The 17,499-nt window shown below is 43.5% G+C and overlaps 1 protein-coding gene across 2 annotated transcripts in view; it reads left to right on the top strand.

The window, feature by feature from the left end:
* LOC142065041 (ovostatin-like) overlaps positions 1 to 17,499 on the top strand; it is a 34,009-nt gene that overhangs the window by 15,016 nt on the left and 1,494 nt on the right. For both annotated transcript variants that reach the window (XM_075110770.1, XM_075110780.1), the window contains exons 15-34: positions 60 to 209; positions 814 to 984; positions 1,588 to 1,720; positions 3,076 to 3,163; positions 3,894 to 4,122; positions 4,730 to 4,856; positions 6,104 to 6,225; positions 6,882 to 6,933; positions 7,229 to 7,312; positions 8,244 to 8,420; positions 8,732 to 8,813; positions 9,700 to 9,856; positions 10,327 to 10,401; positions 11,712 to 11,877; positions 12,486 to 12,706; positions 13,149 to 13,364; positions 13,505 to 13,629; positions 13,824 to 13,914; positions 15,722 to 15,793; positions 17,056 to 17,158. In XM_075110770.1, the coding sequence (XP_074966871.1) occupies positions 60 to 209; positions 814 to 984; positions 1,588 to 1,720; positions 3,076 to 3,163; positions 3,894 to 4,122; positions 4,730 to 4,856; positions 6,104 to 6,225; positions 6,882 to 6,933; positions 7,229 to 7,312; positions 8,244 to 8,420; positions 8,732 to 8,813; positions 9,700 to 9,856; positions 10,327 to 10,401; positions 11,712 to 11,877; positions 12,486 to 12,706; positions 13,149 to 13,364; positions 13,505 to 13,629; positions 13,824 to 13,914; positions 15,722 to 15,793; positions 17,056 to 17,158 (2,641 nt within the window). The remainder of the gene's footprint in view (positions 1 to 59; positions 210 to 813; positions 985 to 1,587; positions 1,721 to 3,075; positions 3,164 to 3,893; positions 4,123 to 4,729; positions 4,857 to 6,103; positions 6,226 to 6,881; positions 6,934 to 7,228; positions 7,313 to 8,243; positions 8,421 to 8,731; positions 8,814 to 9,699; positions 9,857 to 10,326; positions 10,402 to 11,711; positions 11,878 to 12,485; positions 12,707 to 13,148; positions 13,365 to 13,504; positions 13,630 to 13,823; positions 13,915 to 15,721; positions 15,794 to 17,055; positions 17,159 to 17,499) is intronic.

The raw sequence follows: 17,499 nt of genomic DNA, 5'->3' as shown, positions 1-17,499 counted from the left end.
ATATGCCAAGCTGATTCTCCTCATTTCTGTGTGGTTGTCTTGGATTTATTAATTTCCAGGTCCAGCTTGAGTTCTCTGAAGAGCAGGGTCTCCCTGGCTCTAAAGTTGGTCTCCACCTTGAAGCTGCTGCCAACTCCTACTGTGCCCTGAGAGCTGTAGATCAGAGTGTCCTTCTTCTTCAGCCTGAGCGAGAGTTATCTGCTGAGAGCGTAAGCCACGTCCCCAGGCCTGTGCTCTTTTGACATAGTGACATCCAGAATGACATTCCAATTACCATTTTTCCCTTGGAAACAGACTCAGTCTCACTGATTGAAGAATGCTCTATGGCTTATACACTTGAAAGACAGAATTTGATAGTGGAACATTTACTTTTGGTAAACATGGAAGTGTAAGACATGTCCTAAGAATATGCCTAATGTAAATCCTTGAAAGCAGAGTTCCTCCTGGGGAAAGATTATGTCAAAATCTCATTCTATGACTCAAACAGGCCTTGGGCTCAGAACAAAAGCGGTACATGTCACCTAGTATCTTGCTGGACTCCAGCCTCCTCTCTGCATAACTCAGGAGTATATCTCCATGCTTTTTGCTCAAGTTCACCCCACAAAGCCATTGTGGCTCAGAATGAGGTGGGTAGAGTCCAGTCCTTCTTGCATATCACCAGCCAACTTGCTTATTCGTCTCCTGGTAGGCATCACCAGGCAAACCCACCAGTCTATGGGATTGCTCAGGGGCCACCATAAGCTTTGAATATATGTAATTTTGCACCTGCCTGGGACTTTCCTTGTGCTTACACTAGTCATCCTCACCTCCCAGGTGTACTACCAACTTCGTGTGAGTGATTTATATGGCTATTATTACAATGGCCTCAACCTGGAAGATGACAAGCCAGAGAGGTGTACTCCAATCAAAACCACCTTTTTTGATGGCTTGTACTACGAAGCTGTGAATGTCAGTCGTGATGGTGATGTCTACAGGATTTTCAGGGTATGTGCTCTGTGTGGTTCTGTAAGTGGGCAGTATTCCAGAATGCACATTAGCATTAAACTTTCTCAGGTGGTGGTTCTCAGTGCTAAGAGCAGGCAGCTGATTCTGATTCTGTCTCTGATCACCTAGTTTCTGCCTTCTCATCCTACTCAGTTGCTGCTCCTCAGGAAGACTGCGAGTCACTCTTAGGTGTATTCGCTGGGATCCTGCCCATGCTTGAGTAGGTATGTCCTAAGCTGGACCATCGCCTTGGCTCATGACCTCAGGCATTCCTAGTAAAGATCTGAGCATTCCTAGCAAAGATCCGAGCCCGTGATGCAGGCCGCTTAGTTCCTGATGCACTTGCCTCCACTCCCTGCTGGTCCCATGGCTTAAGACCTAACACAAGCCCCGTCGTTACAGCTCTTCACAGAACGCCAGGTGTCACTGCTCCATAAGAAAGACATAGAGCTCAGAGTGGAAGAGTTGTGACTTTCAGGGTTGAAAGGGTGGCATGTGAGGAGGGAGGAGAGAGATGAGCTATGATAACCCAGGTGGGAGAAGAGGCACGTGCTGGTGGCTAACGCATGCCCTGAGTGACATGATTGATTCTTTCACATTCAGGATATGGGCCTGAAGGTTTTCACCAATTCTGTGCTACGGAAGCCAGTTCTGTGCAATGAAGACAAATCAGATATGGAAGATTACCCAGTCTATTTGGAACATGGTTTCACCCCTGTCAATGTCTATGGCACAGGTAAAGGAAAGTTCATACTGTATCTCCACTTCCAGCCTGCCCGGTCTTCAAAACTGTTGCCTGCATAAAATAAGCAGGTTGAGGGTTTTGGGGGGAATAGGTTTATGCATCCCAATTTGCCTCTAGTAATCTCTTTCTGACAGTCCTTGCAGTAGAGTCAATTCTCTCTCACGTAGGTACAGGGTGCATACAGGAAAGACAGGGAACTCTGGGATGCTACTTCTTTCATAAACTGATATTACTTTTTCAGGGTTTTCCAGGTCAGAACCTTTCACCAAATCACAATTCAATTAAGTATTTAAAAGGAATTGCCAGTGCAGAAAAATAATGTCAATTCCCAACGTTTAGAGTTCACGCTGCACTTAACATCCTTAGCACATAGTCTCCAAAGCATTAATAGATCAGCAGGAGTTACAGTTATCTTTCTGCAAGTCAGATTGCTCAGCAAATGAGCAAAAGTAGCAGTCATAAGTTGCCACAAGGAAAATTGCTGTTCAACACTAGGAAAAGTTCTTCCCCATGAGAGCTGTGCTCCGCTGGAATAGGTTCTCCAGAAGGTTTTGGAATCTCCGTTGCTGCAGGTTTTCAAAACTGAGCTGGACAAGACCCTTGAGCAACATGAGCTGACTTTGAAGTTAGTCCTACTTCAGGGCGATTGCACTAGAGAACTCTGGAGGTTCCGTCCAACTTAGATTTTTTTTTCAATGATTCTGTCGTTATATGATCCTAAGTCCAGCAAAATAAGAAAGTATTGTTATTTCCATTATATGTCTAGGAAATCTGAGGTACCTCCGTGCTAAATGAGCTGTTGGACATCACAACTGGGTCCATGGAAAAACTGGAAAGAGGCCTTGGTTCCTCATATTAGACCTGTAGTTTGACTAGATGAACAAAAGCAGTTTTCCAATAGACTGGATATTCAGCACCACTTTTAACTACTGAGCAGGGTAAAAATGGCTGAGTTCTCAGGGAGGTTTGTAAAGAATTATAAGCTTTGGTGACAATACTGGCTGCTGTTCCCCATTTGCAAATCAAAGAGAGCTAGTGGTAGAGGACAGGGAACGTGCCTTTCTAACTGGATGATGAGACCTTTCAGTATGAAATAAAGTGAAATGTCTTGTGAAATAGCTAATTTTTCTAGTATTTTCCCATGGGAAAAGAGAATATATAAGGAACTGTTTCTTCTCGTACCCTACATCTGTTAGAATTTTCCTTTTTTATGTGAAAAAGAATGGGAAAAAGCTCAGATGGAACACCTAGTGTTCATTTATGGTGCTGAGCATGCCTGACAGCAGTTCAGGTTCTTCTGGCCTGACCTCTCTAATATTATACTTTAACCATGCACAATCTTCTAGATGAGTCAAGGATTCTTGCTGGGGGTGGTGTTAACACTGTTCGGAAATTTTTCCCCGAGACCTGGATTTGGGATCTGGTTCATACTGAGTAAGTATTTTTATCTTCACTTCTTAGCTCTCACGTAGATCTTTGAGTTGGTACATGTTGCCAAAATGAATTCTGGGAAGAAGCCATGGAACATACGACTGCTTTGTAGGTGCAGATCTCCTTTTCCCATATCGCTCAATGAGTGTTGAGCTCCCAAACTTGTACGCAGTGTCAAACGTACCTGAACAGTGAATGACGTCTGCTCTGTGCTCTGCCCCTATCTTTCTGATGGGGAGAAAGAATAAGGGCTAAGAGTAAAATAAGAGTATTTGTTCAAGAGAGAGCAGGAACAAAACTTGTTTTTTTTCATTTATTTTTTTTTTAATTCAGCAGCAGAAAACGCAGGGTTTTTTGTTTTTCTTTCCAGGCTATCATAGCATCTACAATGAGTATATCTCCATCTTAACTATGCATCTGGGGGTTGTTCTAGAACATTAATCCAAATTTATTGGTTCTATTCTGTATGTTTGGGTGAGATGGTATTTAAAGAAATGGTATTTCTGATTTTAAAAAGTTGAGTATTCTTCCCAGCCCAGCGCTTTTTACCATGTAGTTCACCAGCACCTTCATCTTTACTTCCAGCTTTATAATATTTTTTAAAATATGGAGATGTATCTTGCAGAAAGTGAGATGAAAACAGAAGTACTAACTCAAGCAGGGAGCCTGTTCTATAATTTGCCTTGAAAATGCCAAAGATAATTTCTCATTCTGTTTTTCTTATTTTCCTCAGTTCCAGGGGAGAGGTCAATGTCTTTTACAGCATTCCTGACACCATCACAGAATGGAAAGCCAGTGCTTTCTGCGTGCAGGATGATGCTGGATTTGGCATCTCCTCACCTGTTTCACTGACAGCATTCCAACCATTCTTTGTGGATCTCACCTTGCCATACTCTGTCATTCGAGGGGAAAAATTTAATTTAATAGCCAACGTCTTCAACTACCTCAACAAATGCATCCAGGTATATCAAGTTCCCCTTTACTTCCTATATGGCTTGTCTTTTTCCCAGAGATCCCAATGTTCTCCTGCATCAGGCATCAGAAATGCAGAAATAAGTGTTTAACTTACGCTTTAGCCTGACACATTACTCTCTCACCCTTTCTCCCTGGACACCCCCACCCCCACCCCCCCGTGTCATAACATTAGGGAAATGTGGCTGATGATCACTGTGGCTGGTCCATGGAAGGTAAGAACTTGCTCCTCATCTGTACATAATTTAGTTCTTCATTTTGCTCCTGAAGGAGGAATTTGAGCAGAGTGTATGGGTACAGTGCTGTGCAAAACACAATGCATACTGAGTATGTGGTATGTAGCAGTAACTCATAAGAAGACTTCACTAATGAGCACAGACACCTTGGTGTACTTCTGTCAAAAACAGACACTAACAGTGGGCAGAAAAGAGACAGGCTTGCCGCTTCCCCAGAGAAATGCTCCATCCTTCTGTCCTGGTACCATCCCACAGATTCAGATGACAAATAGCTTCTCCAGCAAGTCTCTGTTGCCCTGCAGCCTGACTTCAGGAGCAGCCTGCTTAATTTGTAATCTTTCTCCTTCTTTCTTTGTCTCAGATCAGTGCCGTACTGGCAACATCGGGTGACTACAAGGCAGAAATCCTTTCACCAGAGGGCAACACAGCAAGGGTGTGTGCCAATGAAAGAAAAACGTATATTTGGGCTGTTAGCCCTCACAAACTTGGTAGGTTTGTCTTTTCATCACCTTGATATACCCCTTTTGATCTTTCTGCCTCTGTCACTCCCAGCATTTAATGCAGATCCATAATCCACAGGGCAGGCAGTTCTGGACAGCTCCACTAATTGCTCCACAAATTTAGTATTCGACCTCTGCTATACTTTCCTTAGATGCACTGAATGAGCAATGAATTATTTCAGCGTTTTACCTCTTCTAGTTTCAGTAGTCCATTTCCTGTCTGTTTTAGGAAGAACTCTTCACTTGCCACATTATGTATGAAATACTGGCAGGATTTCATGTACCTGCGACCATTCAGCTGACAGTTTTGCACTTAACCAACTCTATTCACTGAGAATAAAACTTGCTACTAATTTTGGACTGGATTCTCAATGGGCAAAAGGACATTGCTCCTCCCCGATTTTACAGCTGTGTTAATTCACACTGCCGTCATGTCAACATTGTTTTTTAAAAGAAGCAATTACAATGGCTTGCGTGTTTAGGTGCCCCAGAAGATGAAGAAAGAAAAACTTTTCATTAGCAAAGACTCTTCTCAAAATGAACCACAGGTGGACCTCTGCTTTAAAAGGTTCTTTCTAAAACCCTGTAGTCGGTATGACTAATTTCTTCAAACTCACTGAGAAAGATGCAAAGTTATAGTGAGATGAAAATGGGATACGCAGCAAAATAATACTCCAGAGCTGAAAAAAAAGAAAGCTGCTGCCTCCCCCTGGTAACTCTGATAATAATGCATTTTGTTCCAAGTAAAAAACTCCTTTGGATTTCCAGTTTGCAATGATTGCAGGGGTGAAGTGAGCAACACCTGCAAAGCTGCCCACTTCAGGGTTGCTTCTCAGTGCTGCAGCAGCACTGAGGCTACTCCTCAGTGTTGTCCCTCAGCCAACAAATTCCATCTGAAGGAGAGAGGCAGCAGAGCTATAACTATTGCAACGTTGCCCTAGGCCAGAGAAAACTCAGCCCAAGGCTAAGAAGAGGTGGAAACTGATAGTACCATCAGCTTTTTGGCCAGGATCGCCCCCGTTTTGCTCCTCATGCTAGGGCCTCAGGCAACCACTCCTTGCCACTAGCAGACAGATGTGGAGCCTATATGAAATGTGTTTCTACTGAGCTGAGCTGCCTTCAGAGAGAATACATTCCTCAGCAGTCCGTCAGGCTGGGAGAGTCAGTGAAGACCAGGGGTAACTGCAGACGTTGGAGATAACTTTCTTTTCTTGGGCTGGTGGGTGGCTTTTCAGGTGAGGTGAAATTCACAGTTACTGCTGAGGCCAAACTGAATACCAGAGGTACTGGAAACAGCACATCCCCAGAAGAGGAGACAATTCGCAGGGACACCCTGGTTCAAACCCTCCTTGTTGAGGTACAGTAGTAAATCCGCATGTGCTTTCTGCCTTATGGAAACTGCAATTCCTGCAGCTGTGGCTTAGAAGCAGTTAGCTAGTGTGAGGAGGCAAGGCAGCTGACACACACGGAGCTGTGTACAGTAGGCTTCTCCACGTGAAATGAGAGTGTAAATCACATCCACTGTCCTCCTGCCACTGTCTTCTTCCTGCGACCACGAGCATATATGCCCTGACACCCCACGGGTGTCAGCAGAGATGTAGCCAGAAGGGAGGAGATTCCACACCTTACCTATAAGTGTCTTTAGCCTGTGACTCTAACACTGGGGAGGGGGTTGGAGGGCAGATATAAGAGGAAAATAATGTATCCTGAGCATCATAAGGCAGCAGCTGCATAGTATTAGTTGGACAGAGTCCCTCTCAGAGGCTGGAAATGTCTATTTTATAACTGCTTTCTAAGAAGGAATGTACTCTGGACAGGGTGTTGGATAAAAGAAAGAGGGAGCCATGGGCCAAGAAGTATTCTAGTGGAGATAGCGTAGGACTGGGTGCAAGGGGTGCACCGTTTGGATAGCCACATCCACATGCTGTTTTCCGCTATTAAATAGTCACGGTTTCATGGTGATTTTCTACACTTTTTCTTCCTCTTTCTGACCGCTTCCCTGCAAACAAACAGCCTGAAGGTATTAAAAAGGAATTGACTCAGAGCTCCCTCGTCTGTACAAAAGGTAAGGCAACTTCATTCTTTCATTCCGTGGTGTCAGTGGAACTGCATCACTGTCCCGTAGGTTTTGTCCTACAAAACCAGAGGCCCTTCCAGGGGAAGAAAGAGGGTCTCGGGGTCAAGGTGCTGGGCTTCAATTCAGGATTTTCCGAGATACCTTTGACTCATTGGGCAAGCCTCTGCAGCATTTTCTTTACCCAGACTGCAGACCGTAGCAGTCACTGTAGTAATGCATACAAAGTGAAGGCTTCTGGAAAAAGATGATCTTAATAATTCTTGTTCTTACATTTTCTCATCAGGCATAACATTTTCTGAACCAGTGTCTCTCAGCCTGCCAAGAAACCTAGTGCAGGGATCAGCCAGAGCTTATTTTTCTGTCATTGGTAAGTTTAGTACTAAGACTAAAGCCAAAAGTAAATGGCATTTCTCTGGCGCTGCACCAAGTGCCATCACGTATACCTGTGCCAAACTAATGTAACGTTGAGGAAATACTTAATCCTGATTTTAGAGGAAACGTTTCCTACTTTGCAAAATGGAAGTGAAAGACAAAAGTTGCTCAGAATTCTCTCATATCAAAAAGGACAAAATCATCAAATTATTTCAACTTTCATTGCATTTCAGATTATAACTGCTGCATTAGCATATCCTGTTCTACATAGTAAAACAGTTAATTCCGCTGAAAAGTAAGATAAGGCAGGCTTCTGTGAAAAAAAAAGTTATTTTTGTTTCTTGGAAAGAAGACTTCAGAACTTTGCTGACTCCATAATTTCAAACTTATGTTTCTGCATAATGAAAGACGTTTGTCAGACCTAAGTTCCCATGGAATAAGACTTAAAGTCATTGTTAAGACTGACTGTTCTCTTCAGTGAGAATTTTCTGAGGTTCTGAACCCAGATTGTTTTCTAAACACAGTTGTTTTGCCTGGGTCAGTGTGAGGTGTGCAATACAGCCTGTGTAACCCATCAGCGTCATACCCCACACATGAACACACAAACCAGAAAGGAGGTTCTAAAGGGCAGGGAAGTCTAACCCTTCTAAGGGTTCATCGCTGTTTCTCAGAACCCATGCCAGCCAGTATTGGTGCTCAGATTTTTCTCAAATTCTTAGTTTGTCCCAGGTGTCCAGCATCCAAATAAAAAATATAAAATGGGGGCATTTCAGCCTTTCATCTAAGCTGTGTCTTTGGTTACTCTGATTAAGCTATACTAGTCATTGCTCTTGGGTTCATAATAAGGCAATATCAAGCAATGTATAAAGCTGCGTAATAAAATCATGTTTGAACTGAACTGACCTCTTATCTCTTTCCTTCTTCAGGAGACATTTTGGGTACAGCCCTGAGGAACATGGAGAACCTCCTCCATATGCCTTATGGCTGCGGAGAACAGAACATGGCCTTGTTCACACCCAACATCTATGCCTTGGATTATCTGAATAAGACTGGGCAGCTGACTGAAGAGATTAGGCTCAAGGGTACTGGGTATTTATCCACAGGTGAGAGGCTTTCACATTCTTCCATCTAATATTGTGATTGTGTGCACTGAACTCTCAGGTTCTACATGGTGAACACTCATCTCTGAATCCTGGCACCCCTTTTGTTGCATAGAGCAGGCAATGACGGCACCCCAAAGAAGCTTGTCATACTTCCCAAAGCAAAAGCAGCTAGAATTCATAGTGGCTGACATTATTCACAAGACATACACTACATAATAATAAATCCAAAAGTCTTACTGCTTCGCTTGGAGAAACAGCAGAGCTAGGCCTTTTCTGTGATTAGAAAATATGTCTTCTTTATTGTGTTTCAGGGTACCAAAAACAGCTATCATACAAACACTGGGATGGATCCTATAGCTCCTTTGGGACACGAGATGGGGAAGGGAGTGTATGGTAAGTGATGACACTGCCTGTTTCCCTAGCGCAGGAAATTTAGGCTTTGAAAAATCACCAAAGTATTAAGTGATTCTTATTTTTAATAGACTGAATGGACACAGCTCAATTAATTTGGATCCTCTAGTATAGAGGAGACTAATCAACTGAAGAGGATGCAACAAAGGGATGATGTGACTGGGGGATGGAGTATATAATGTTCAAGGGGAGGCTGAAGGAACTGTGTTTGTTCAGCCTATAGAAGAGGAGGCTACTGGGGAACTTGGGTAAATCCTTCCACTACCTAGATGGGGACTGGAGAAAAGACAGAGTCAGACTCCTGTCAGGGGTGCACAGAGTAAAGACAAGAGTTCGTCTCAGGTTGCAACAGGGAAAACTCCAACTGGGTAGAAGGAAAAATAAATATCTTCCCCAGGAGAAGGCTGCAGCACTGAGACAAATGCCCAGAGAGGATGTGGATGTCTCTATCCCTGGAGATTTTCACAATGTGATCAGACAAGAGGCTGAGCAACCTGACAGAGTTTAAAGTTGGCCCTGGTTTAAACAGGTCGTTGGACTGGAGACTTCCAGTGGTTCCTTCCCACCTAGTTTATTTCATAATTTTATTAAGATTACAGTTGACTGTCATCAAGCATCAAGCTCTGCCTATACTTTACCCCTGCTCTGAAAAAATGGTTTTAGCACAGTAATGGAGAAACCTCAGGTCAGTTTTTAATACAAGGATTTTAACAACCTTATTTATTTAAAACTTACGAGACACTTATTTCTATTACCTCAGACATTATGGAGTTAATTGTATGTCATTTTCTATGCATATCCAGTTGCTGGTAAATCTTCTTAGTCTTGTTCACACCTTACCTGCTTCCTGTTTCTTGTTTACCTGCAGGCTCACTGCCTTTGTGTACAAATCATTTGCACAAGCCAGTCGCTACATCTACATTGATGACAATGTCCAGTCTCAAAGTTTGATCTGGCTGGCAAGCAAGCAGAAGTCAGATGGCTGCTTTGAAAATACTGGGTCACATTTCAACAATGCTTTGAAGGTAACTGAGACAAGTATAGTCCCAAACTTCCCGTCCTGGCATTGGGATTGGTTTGGGTCATTTCTGCCAGACAGCAGCTTATCACCGCACCCTTACTCTTCCCAGTACTATTCTCTCGTGTCTCTCATATACAAGCAGGGAACAATTCTTACGCCTGTTAGTGATGATGAGGTAGAAACAAGTACAACTTTCTGAGTCAGAAAACTCAGTTTTTATTTTCCACCACTGCATTATATGTTCAGCCACAGGCTATAATGTCCTTTATTGCATATGTGCAAAAACCAAGAAAATGCATGAAGTAACTTTGGCTTTATCCTGATTGAACTTGATCTTTCTTGTTCTTGTACACACAGGGAGACAGAAATTAATTCTGACCTCAAATCTAACTGGTATCTGAACTATGAAATAATTCCTGGTTTGTGTCTTTCGGACAACTGTACTGACCTGTTCTTTGCTTGTGTTTTCTTCAGGGTGGAGAAGAAGGTGAATACTCACTCACAGCCTATGTTGTGGCAGCGTTGCTGGAGGCTGGACACACTGCCGCAGTAGGTATTTGGTGCTGTTATGCCCTATTAGTCCAATCAGTCATTTGTCAAACAGTGCACAAGTCATAGTCCTCGCATCCGTATTCTTTAACAATGTAGTAAATACTGATGGTAGGACCATAGGGTCAGCTGAGGAAATCTGCTTCCAGAGCCCTGCAGTTGCCATAAGTATTTAATGAGTGTTACAAACCAGTTACGTATCCAGTCCTGTGGATTAATTTGAAAAATCCCCGAGGAATCCAGTTGTATTAAACAATGGTAGTCTACGTAGGTGCAAAATCAAAACTGAATTTGCCCATCCAGAGTCCAGTTTGGAATTTTCTCTGAATTTCCCAGTCCAAAGTTCCAGCTATCCAAATCTTCAGTCCTATAAACTGTATCTGTCCTTGTCTCTCTATGGATCTCTCAGATCAAAGCAGCTGTGTTTCCATTTCCCTACGTAATTGTTAATAATGCAAGAAAACCATGAGCTGCTGGTTGGTAATACTTGCTAGGCATGGAGGAATGAGAGCCAAGTCCTGTTCCCTGTAATACACCTCCTGCATACCCTTGAGACCCTGGTTTGGTCCCCCCCTCCCCGATTTTTCAGTGCTTTGTAAAACAGGGAAGCTGAAAGTTGTTCCCAATCTGGCAAAAATGTTCTAGGCATGCTGAGTTTTGCACGTTCCTCAGATACTGTGCGGTAGGGCATCCTGAGAGTGGCAGGATAAAAACATTGTGCAGAATCAAATAGTTCTTCAGCAATATAAATTTAGTTCCCAATATCTTCATAAGAAGCTCCAAAATCTGGTGCCACATCTGTAAGTGAAGCTGCAGAGACAGGACATAGTAGTGTGCTGGTGATGTCTGAGATGAAGTAGAGCTCACAGAGATAGTCTGTAAGGCTAAAAGGGGTGAAGAGTTATCTTGAAAGCTATAACTAGCAAATGAGTAATAACACCCATCTGAGACAGCCTGCTTCATTATGAGGTCTCAATACACTTTATGTAGTTCTGCAAAAATCATCCACATTTCACAGATAAAGCAACCAAGAAATAAAAGATTCACCTGCATAAGATCATCTTGCAAGTCAGGAAAAGAACCAGTGCTCTTCTAGTCCGGCCATGCTGTCTCTAAATAAATGCAGAAAGAAGGCAGCACCACTGGCAGGGCATTTTTGACAGGATGCACACTACAGTGTGCCATGGATCGTGTATATTTTTAGCTTGGAGGGTCAGTAATGGCAGCTTAAGCAGTAATGGCAGTATTTAAAGAGAAGCAGAGACACAAATGCAAGTACCTGACCACCCAACTCTGTTTTGCATTACTAGCATCCTGTCGTCCAGAGTGGTATGAACTGTTTGGAGACTGCATTTGGCAATGGGGTCCACAACACGTATAACCAGGCACTCTTTGCATATGCTTATGGCTTAGCTGGCAAAGAGAAAAGACGCCAATTCTTCCTTGAGAAGCTGGACAAGACAGCTACCAGAGATGGTAAGCGCTGTATGGCCACTTCAGCTGATGGAATGGCCTGTGGTATGATGTAAGCTATTCTGATGTGGAGTTTTCTCATTCATGCAGCTCCCTTCCCATTTCATGCCTACTTTGCTACCGAATGTATCTTATGAACTTCTCTGTCTGTCTCTTTTACCTTCACACAAGATTGCGCTGTGGCCCGATTTTCTTGGAGTTATGAAATAATGTAGGTGGGGAGAGACACCTGGAAGTCTCAGTCCAAGGTAGTGGAAGATTGTACCTATTCTCCCCATTAGTGTCCTCTTCTACGTGCCGAAAAAACCCAGCTCCCTTGGCTGTGTCATGTGCCGCAGTCCATGACTGCCTTAGCATCCTTCTGCTGCACCACCTTCACTTCAAGCCCTCTTTGACTTATACAGCCCCCTTTTATTAATTCCCTTTCCATCCCTTCCTGTCATCTTTTTCACCCTAGAACTAAAACTTACACAGTTCAAGACACTGATGGCTGCAAACCTTTTGGGTTAAGGCAGAGAGGGAATTGTACGCCTATTTCCCACGTGATACTGTAGTGGTTTAAGGGCAAGAGATTTTTCCATGCTTTTTACATCCCACTTTTCTGTTTTCAGGTGGTTTAGTTCATTGGCAGAGAGAAAATAAGCCACCAGCAGAAAATTTCCCTGTCTTGTACTCCCGTGCCCCTTCTGCTGAGATTGAAATGACCAGCTATGTGCTCCTGGCTTTGCTCAACAAAGCCAAACTCACTCCAGAAGATTTATCCTATATTTCTCGCATTGTGCGCTGGCTTGTCAAGCAACAGAACCCGTACGGCGGTTTCTCCTCCAGCCAGGTAACAACTAGGTGTGGTATAAAGAAAGCTTCTGGGAGCAGTCCAGCCTGCAAGCTGGATCTCCATAGTACGACGTATCTTCCTGACTGCATATTTGTTTGAATAATATTTGATAAATGGTGCTCGCATAAGTCTCCTTGTCAGGGCACACCATGCTCTTCATAGGCCGCTTCGTGCTTATTTTAGTTTTAGGAAATGGGAATTTACCTGAGATTCAAGTTAGCAGTAGACAGCAATCTCTGTTGACACAGCATTATCCCAGGTTTTGCAGGATAATTCAAATCCATTGCCCCAGAATTTGCTTGTCTCCTTAGCTCTTTGCAAAGTCCCCCTCCATTTATCAGCACTGACAGAGAGTGAGGGAAATAGGAGCTGTGCTAAGCTCATGCACCATCCCACAGCTGGGTATTTATCTAATTAGGGATCATGCTGTTCTTTTCAGGACACTGTTGTGGCTCTCCAAGCTTTAGCCCAGTATGGATACCTCACCTTCTCTAAAAAAAATCTTAACACAGTCAAAGTCAACTTCATGGAGTTCCCCAGTAAGACTTTCCAGGTGAATGACAAGAACCGCTTCTTGCTGCAGCAGGCTTCCTTACCTGCTATTCCAGGGAATTACAGTGTGGAAGTGAAAGGCACTGGCTGTGTCTATCTGCAGGTAAGCAAGCTGGAAACTCAGCTCCACCCCTCTGAGAACTAAGCAGGGGGTCCTCAATACCTCGTTCCCCTCTATACCTCATGCCAAAGCCACAAAAGCCTCTAAATCCCTGACCATCTCACGCTTCCCATCTCTTTTAGACCACCATGAGATACAATGTCCATTTGCCGGAAAGAAATGCAGGATTTTCTCTCTCTGTACGGCCGGCCAACGTATCCTGTACAAGCAACTTCCCACCAAAGTTTGACCTTGTCCTCTCTGCCAGGTAACAACTTCTTATTGACCTACCCCCTTGCATTCACAGTTTGGTAATGCATCCAAGGAAGGATTTAAGTACGGGCAGTTAACTGCTACCGTGCAGCTGCAGGAAGAGAAACAGGGTCACTGGGAGCTGAAAGAGTCATCCACTGGTCTCCTCTCCATTTGCCAACCAGCCTAAGAGAACTTTTCTCATTTTAGTTACACAGGAAACCGCAAAGTCTCCAACATGGCCATTATTGATGTGAAGATGCTCTCAGGTTTTGTTCCTGTAAGATCTTCCCTGAAAAAGGTAAAGAACGGGAGCAAAGAGAATGGTAAACCCTGAAAACATAGGCAGTTGGTAAAAATAGTCTCAGATGAGCAAATTGAATGGGGATGGGAGTTCTGCAAAGTCCCTGGGTGCAGCCTTTGGTCACTTACTCTGTGTCTCAGACTCGTAGCTGTTCATCTGTTGAAGACAAATCTGTTAGGAGTTGCCAAATCCAGTAGCCCAACAGAGGTGAGACTGCTGCAGCTTCATATCTCCAGGTCCAGCTAACAGTAAGGCTGAGTGTGTATTCCCAATAGGCACACATACACACTATACATATATACATATATGCATATATACATATATATATGCACATATATACACAGCTGGCCACACAGATCAACAGGGACAGAAAAGGCAGCACTTACACAGATACAGATAGCACAAATGGCTGAGCAGTCTGAAAGCTTGTTTGTGGAAAAGATAAGTAAATGTGTGTATATATCTATGGATACACATGCACCTATATGCATGCAGATACACGATGTGGATCCCTCTGGTAGTTGACTTCAGACACGCAGTCTGCCCAGTAACTGCCCCTGGATCCTTTTTCTACCTAGCTGCTGGCGCCTGGACGTACACACCCTTGAAGCCGCAGCCCCACTCCACCAGCTGGAAGTGAGCCCCCCAGCACCCACACATATGCATGATGGGTGCCTCCAGTAACCAACCTTAGACACGCAGTCTCTGCAGCAGCTGGGCTCGGATCCCCTGGTCTCCCATTTGCCTCACGCAGACACATACACACACGCATACAAATGAGTCTCCAAAACTTTATTGTCTCTCCAGTAACAGTCTTGGACCTCCTGATCCCTCCTGCAGCCAACTCAGATCCTCTGGTGTCTTCAATATTTGGCCCAGGCTTATGCCTGCTTCAGCAGGTGTCCCCAAGCCACTTAGCCTACTAGCCAGCTAGTCCAGCTTCATAGTCACCAGCGACCATGCACTGACACACCCACCCACACACAACAGGCACATTTAGCAAACAAAGAAAAAGTGGATATGGCTCTTCCTTTATTATCCAGAAATTTGGTCACAATGATGGCAATTCTGGGAAGAGCATTGATAAGCACTTCACTTCTGTTCCTAGTGCAATTTAAGTTCTGCAACTGGTGCGTTATCTTCAAGCCATGAGCCTTAATCTTCTGTAGATAAAAAGAAGGATGCGATTCGTCCTAGAGTCTACTCGGAGCTAGGGGCATTTATAACCACTCAGCATTCAGATCTGAATTTCATTTTTAACTAGAACTGTATGAAATTCATAACTTTGGAAGATTTTTCCACTGAGGTGCTGCACTATTTGGCATCTTACTCCTCTTTATATTGACTTTGTATTTACTTTATATCCTTCTAATGTGCTTTATATGTACTCCTCTTTATATGTATGGGGGAAAAATAGCTGTTTTTTAACATCTGGAATATTGTATTTCTGTGTATTTTTAGCGCAAAATCGTTTTTCTCATGCGCGTTTCTAAAACATTTTCAAACCTGTGCAGAAGTGCTTGTGTAGTTGTGAACTCTCACTGAAATGAGAGCACTCGAGTTAATGATAAAAGTCACACACAGCAAAGCTGACTAGCAAAACTCTTTTTCATTGTGGTTGGCTTGCACGCCTCATGTTATGAAAACACTGAACTTGCATTTCTTACTTTGGCCACGAGATGTCAGGGTGGCAACACAGGAGCGTGGCGGTCATTTTAAACACGTTTTGCTACGCCAGAGTTCTTTGTCAGTCTCCTTGGCAAGTCTCCTATGTTAACACTGCTATCATTTGCCTTATTTAAAGCTTCAGCACGAGAATTCTGCTGTGGATCACGTAGACATCAAGAACAACCACATCCTCTTCTACCTTCAGAAGGTAAGTTTGGGAAGCTTCTTTTTGGTTTTATTAAATTGGAAGTTTAAAGGAGACAAAAGAATAATCTCAGTCATAGCAGATTAGCAATATGCATGTCTTAAAGATGTGAAGGGACTTCACTCAGTCCAACATCAAACAGCCTACAGTGAAGCGATAGGTATTTTTTAGTACTTCTTGTGAAGAATGCTGTATGGTTAAATAACATTTCACAAACGTAGCTAAGTTGCATTTCCATATTGTAAACAAAGTCCCTGGTCTACATGATATTCTTCAGCCTCTAAGTGATGCTTCTTGTGAGTTGATCTGAGACTGTTTTACAGGGAGTCAGTATCTTCCCCTCCCTTTTAGAGAGATTTCTGTATGAAAAGAGTAGCCCTCCCACATCAAAGACATTAATAAAGGGAATGAGAGACGAGAAAGATGAAAATCTAAACACAAAGGATCTTAAAATACCAGAAAGGGAAGGGCAGAGGAAGCAAAACTAAATAGTAATATCTACTTCTCCAACACTAATTTTCATTAATTGGCCTCCGAGGGTCTAATAAGGAGCATTGGGGGTCAATATTGTGAATCCACAGAGAAGCTGAGATGTTGAGATGTGGAAAGTTCACCCGCAGAGCACCCGTGATGCAGAAAGTTCTCCAGAGCCCCTGTCCATGCCTCCATTCCTATAAAGAGCTCAGCAAGATAAAAACAAGGACAAAGGGAGAAGAGAGCAGTGGCACAGCCCCAGGCCTGCCGGAGAAACCATGAAGCTGAGGAGGATGAGCAGGGAGGAGAGTTTGGGACATTTGGCTGCAGGAGTGTGGAGTGAGGAACAAAACCACGGGGAAGGATGAGGGTCTGGAGTTCAATGTGTTGAAAGAGAGAAAAGCGGGGAGAAGACTCATAGGGATGCTGCAGGTCATTTTAGCTGGGAAAAGGCAAGGGAAGAAACTAACTGCAGCTTTCAGTGAGAGGATGAATGCCGATGTGCTGAAAGCCGCAGTAACCAGGGAATGGTTGGGGTAATTGGCAAAAGAAATATGAAGAGAGAGAAAGAAGAGAGCACGCAATTTTAGCAACAGAACATATTTAGCAACATCTTTTAAACAATCATCTGGTTTGACGTCAAGTTTACGATCTGGAGAGAGAATTGTACAATGGTGCTTTGTCATGCAGTCTGGCCCAGAAATGCACCTGTTCAACCTTAGCCTCAGGGATAGATATGAGGAAAAAAAGAAAAACAGTTCTGATGCATTTTCTTGTCTTGCCATTTCCAGGTCTCCAGGAAGGAAATCAGCTTCTCCTTCAGTGTGGAGCAAAGCCTGCCTGTCTCAGATATCAAACCAGTGCCAGTACATATGTACGATTACTATGAAACAGGTAGGTGACCTCGGTAGGCTGGAGCAAAACCTGTAAAATCAAAGCATTGATCTCAGCATTTGCAAGGTGTGGACAAGTGGATTTCCCCTTGCTCGGTCTGTGCAAGCTTCTCTTCACCTCTCTGCATTTGCTGCCTTTATTTCTCGGGAGAGACAAACAGAGAGTAAGCTAGCAGTTCTGCTGCTTTGGATTACTAGACTGCAAAGGATTTGCGGAAGCACAGTTTCTGCCCCCCTGTCTTTCATTTCTTGCTTCATTTCTACATAGAGCAGATTGGGAAGTTATACATCAGGAGTTGCTTCTTACAAACTCCATACAGAAAGAAGTGCGGTTCCACTTTC

This window comes from Phalacrocorax aristotelis, chromosome 1 (genome assembly GCF_949628215.1).
Source record: "Phalacrocorax aristotelis chromosome 1, bGulAri2.1, whole genome shotgun sequence".
Lineage (NCBI taxonomy): Eukaryota > Metazoa > Chordata > Aves > Suliformes > Phalacrocoracidae > Phalacrocorax > Phalacrocorax aristotelis.
This window is presented reverse-complemented; position numbering and strand designations above follow the sequence as displayed.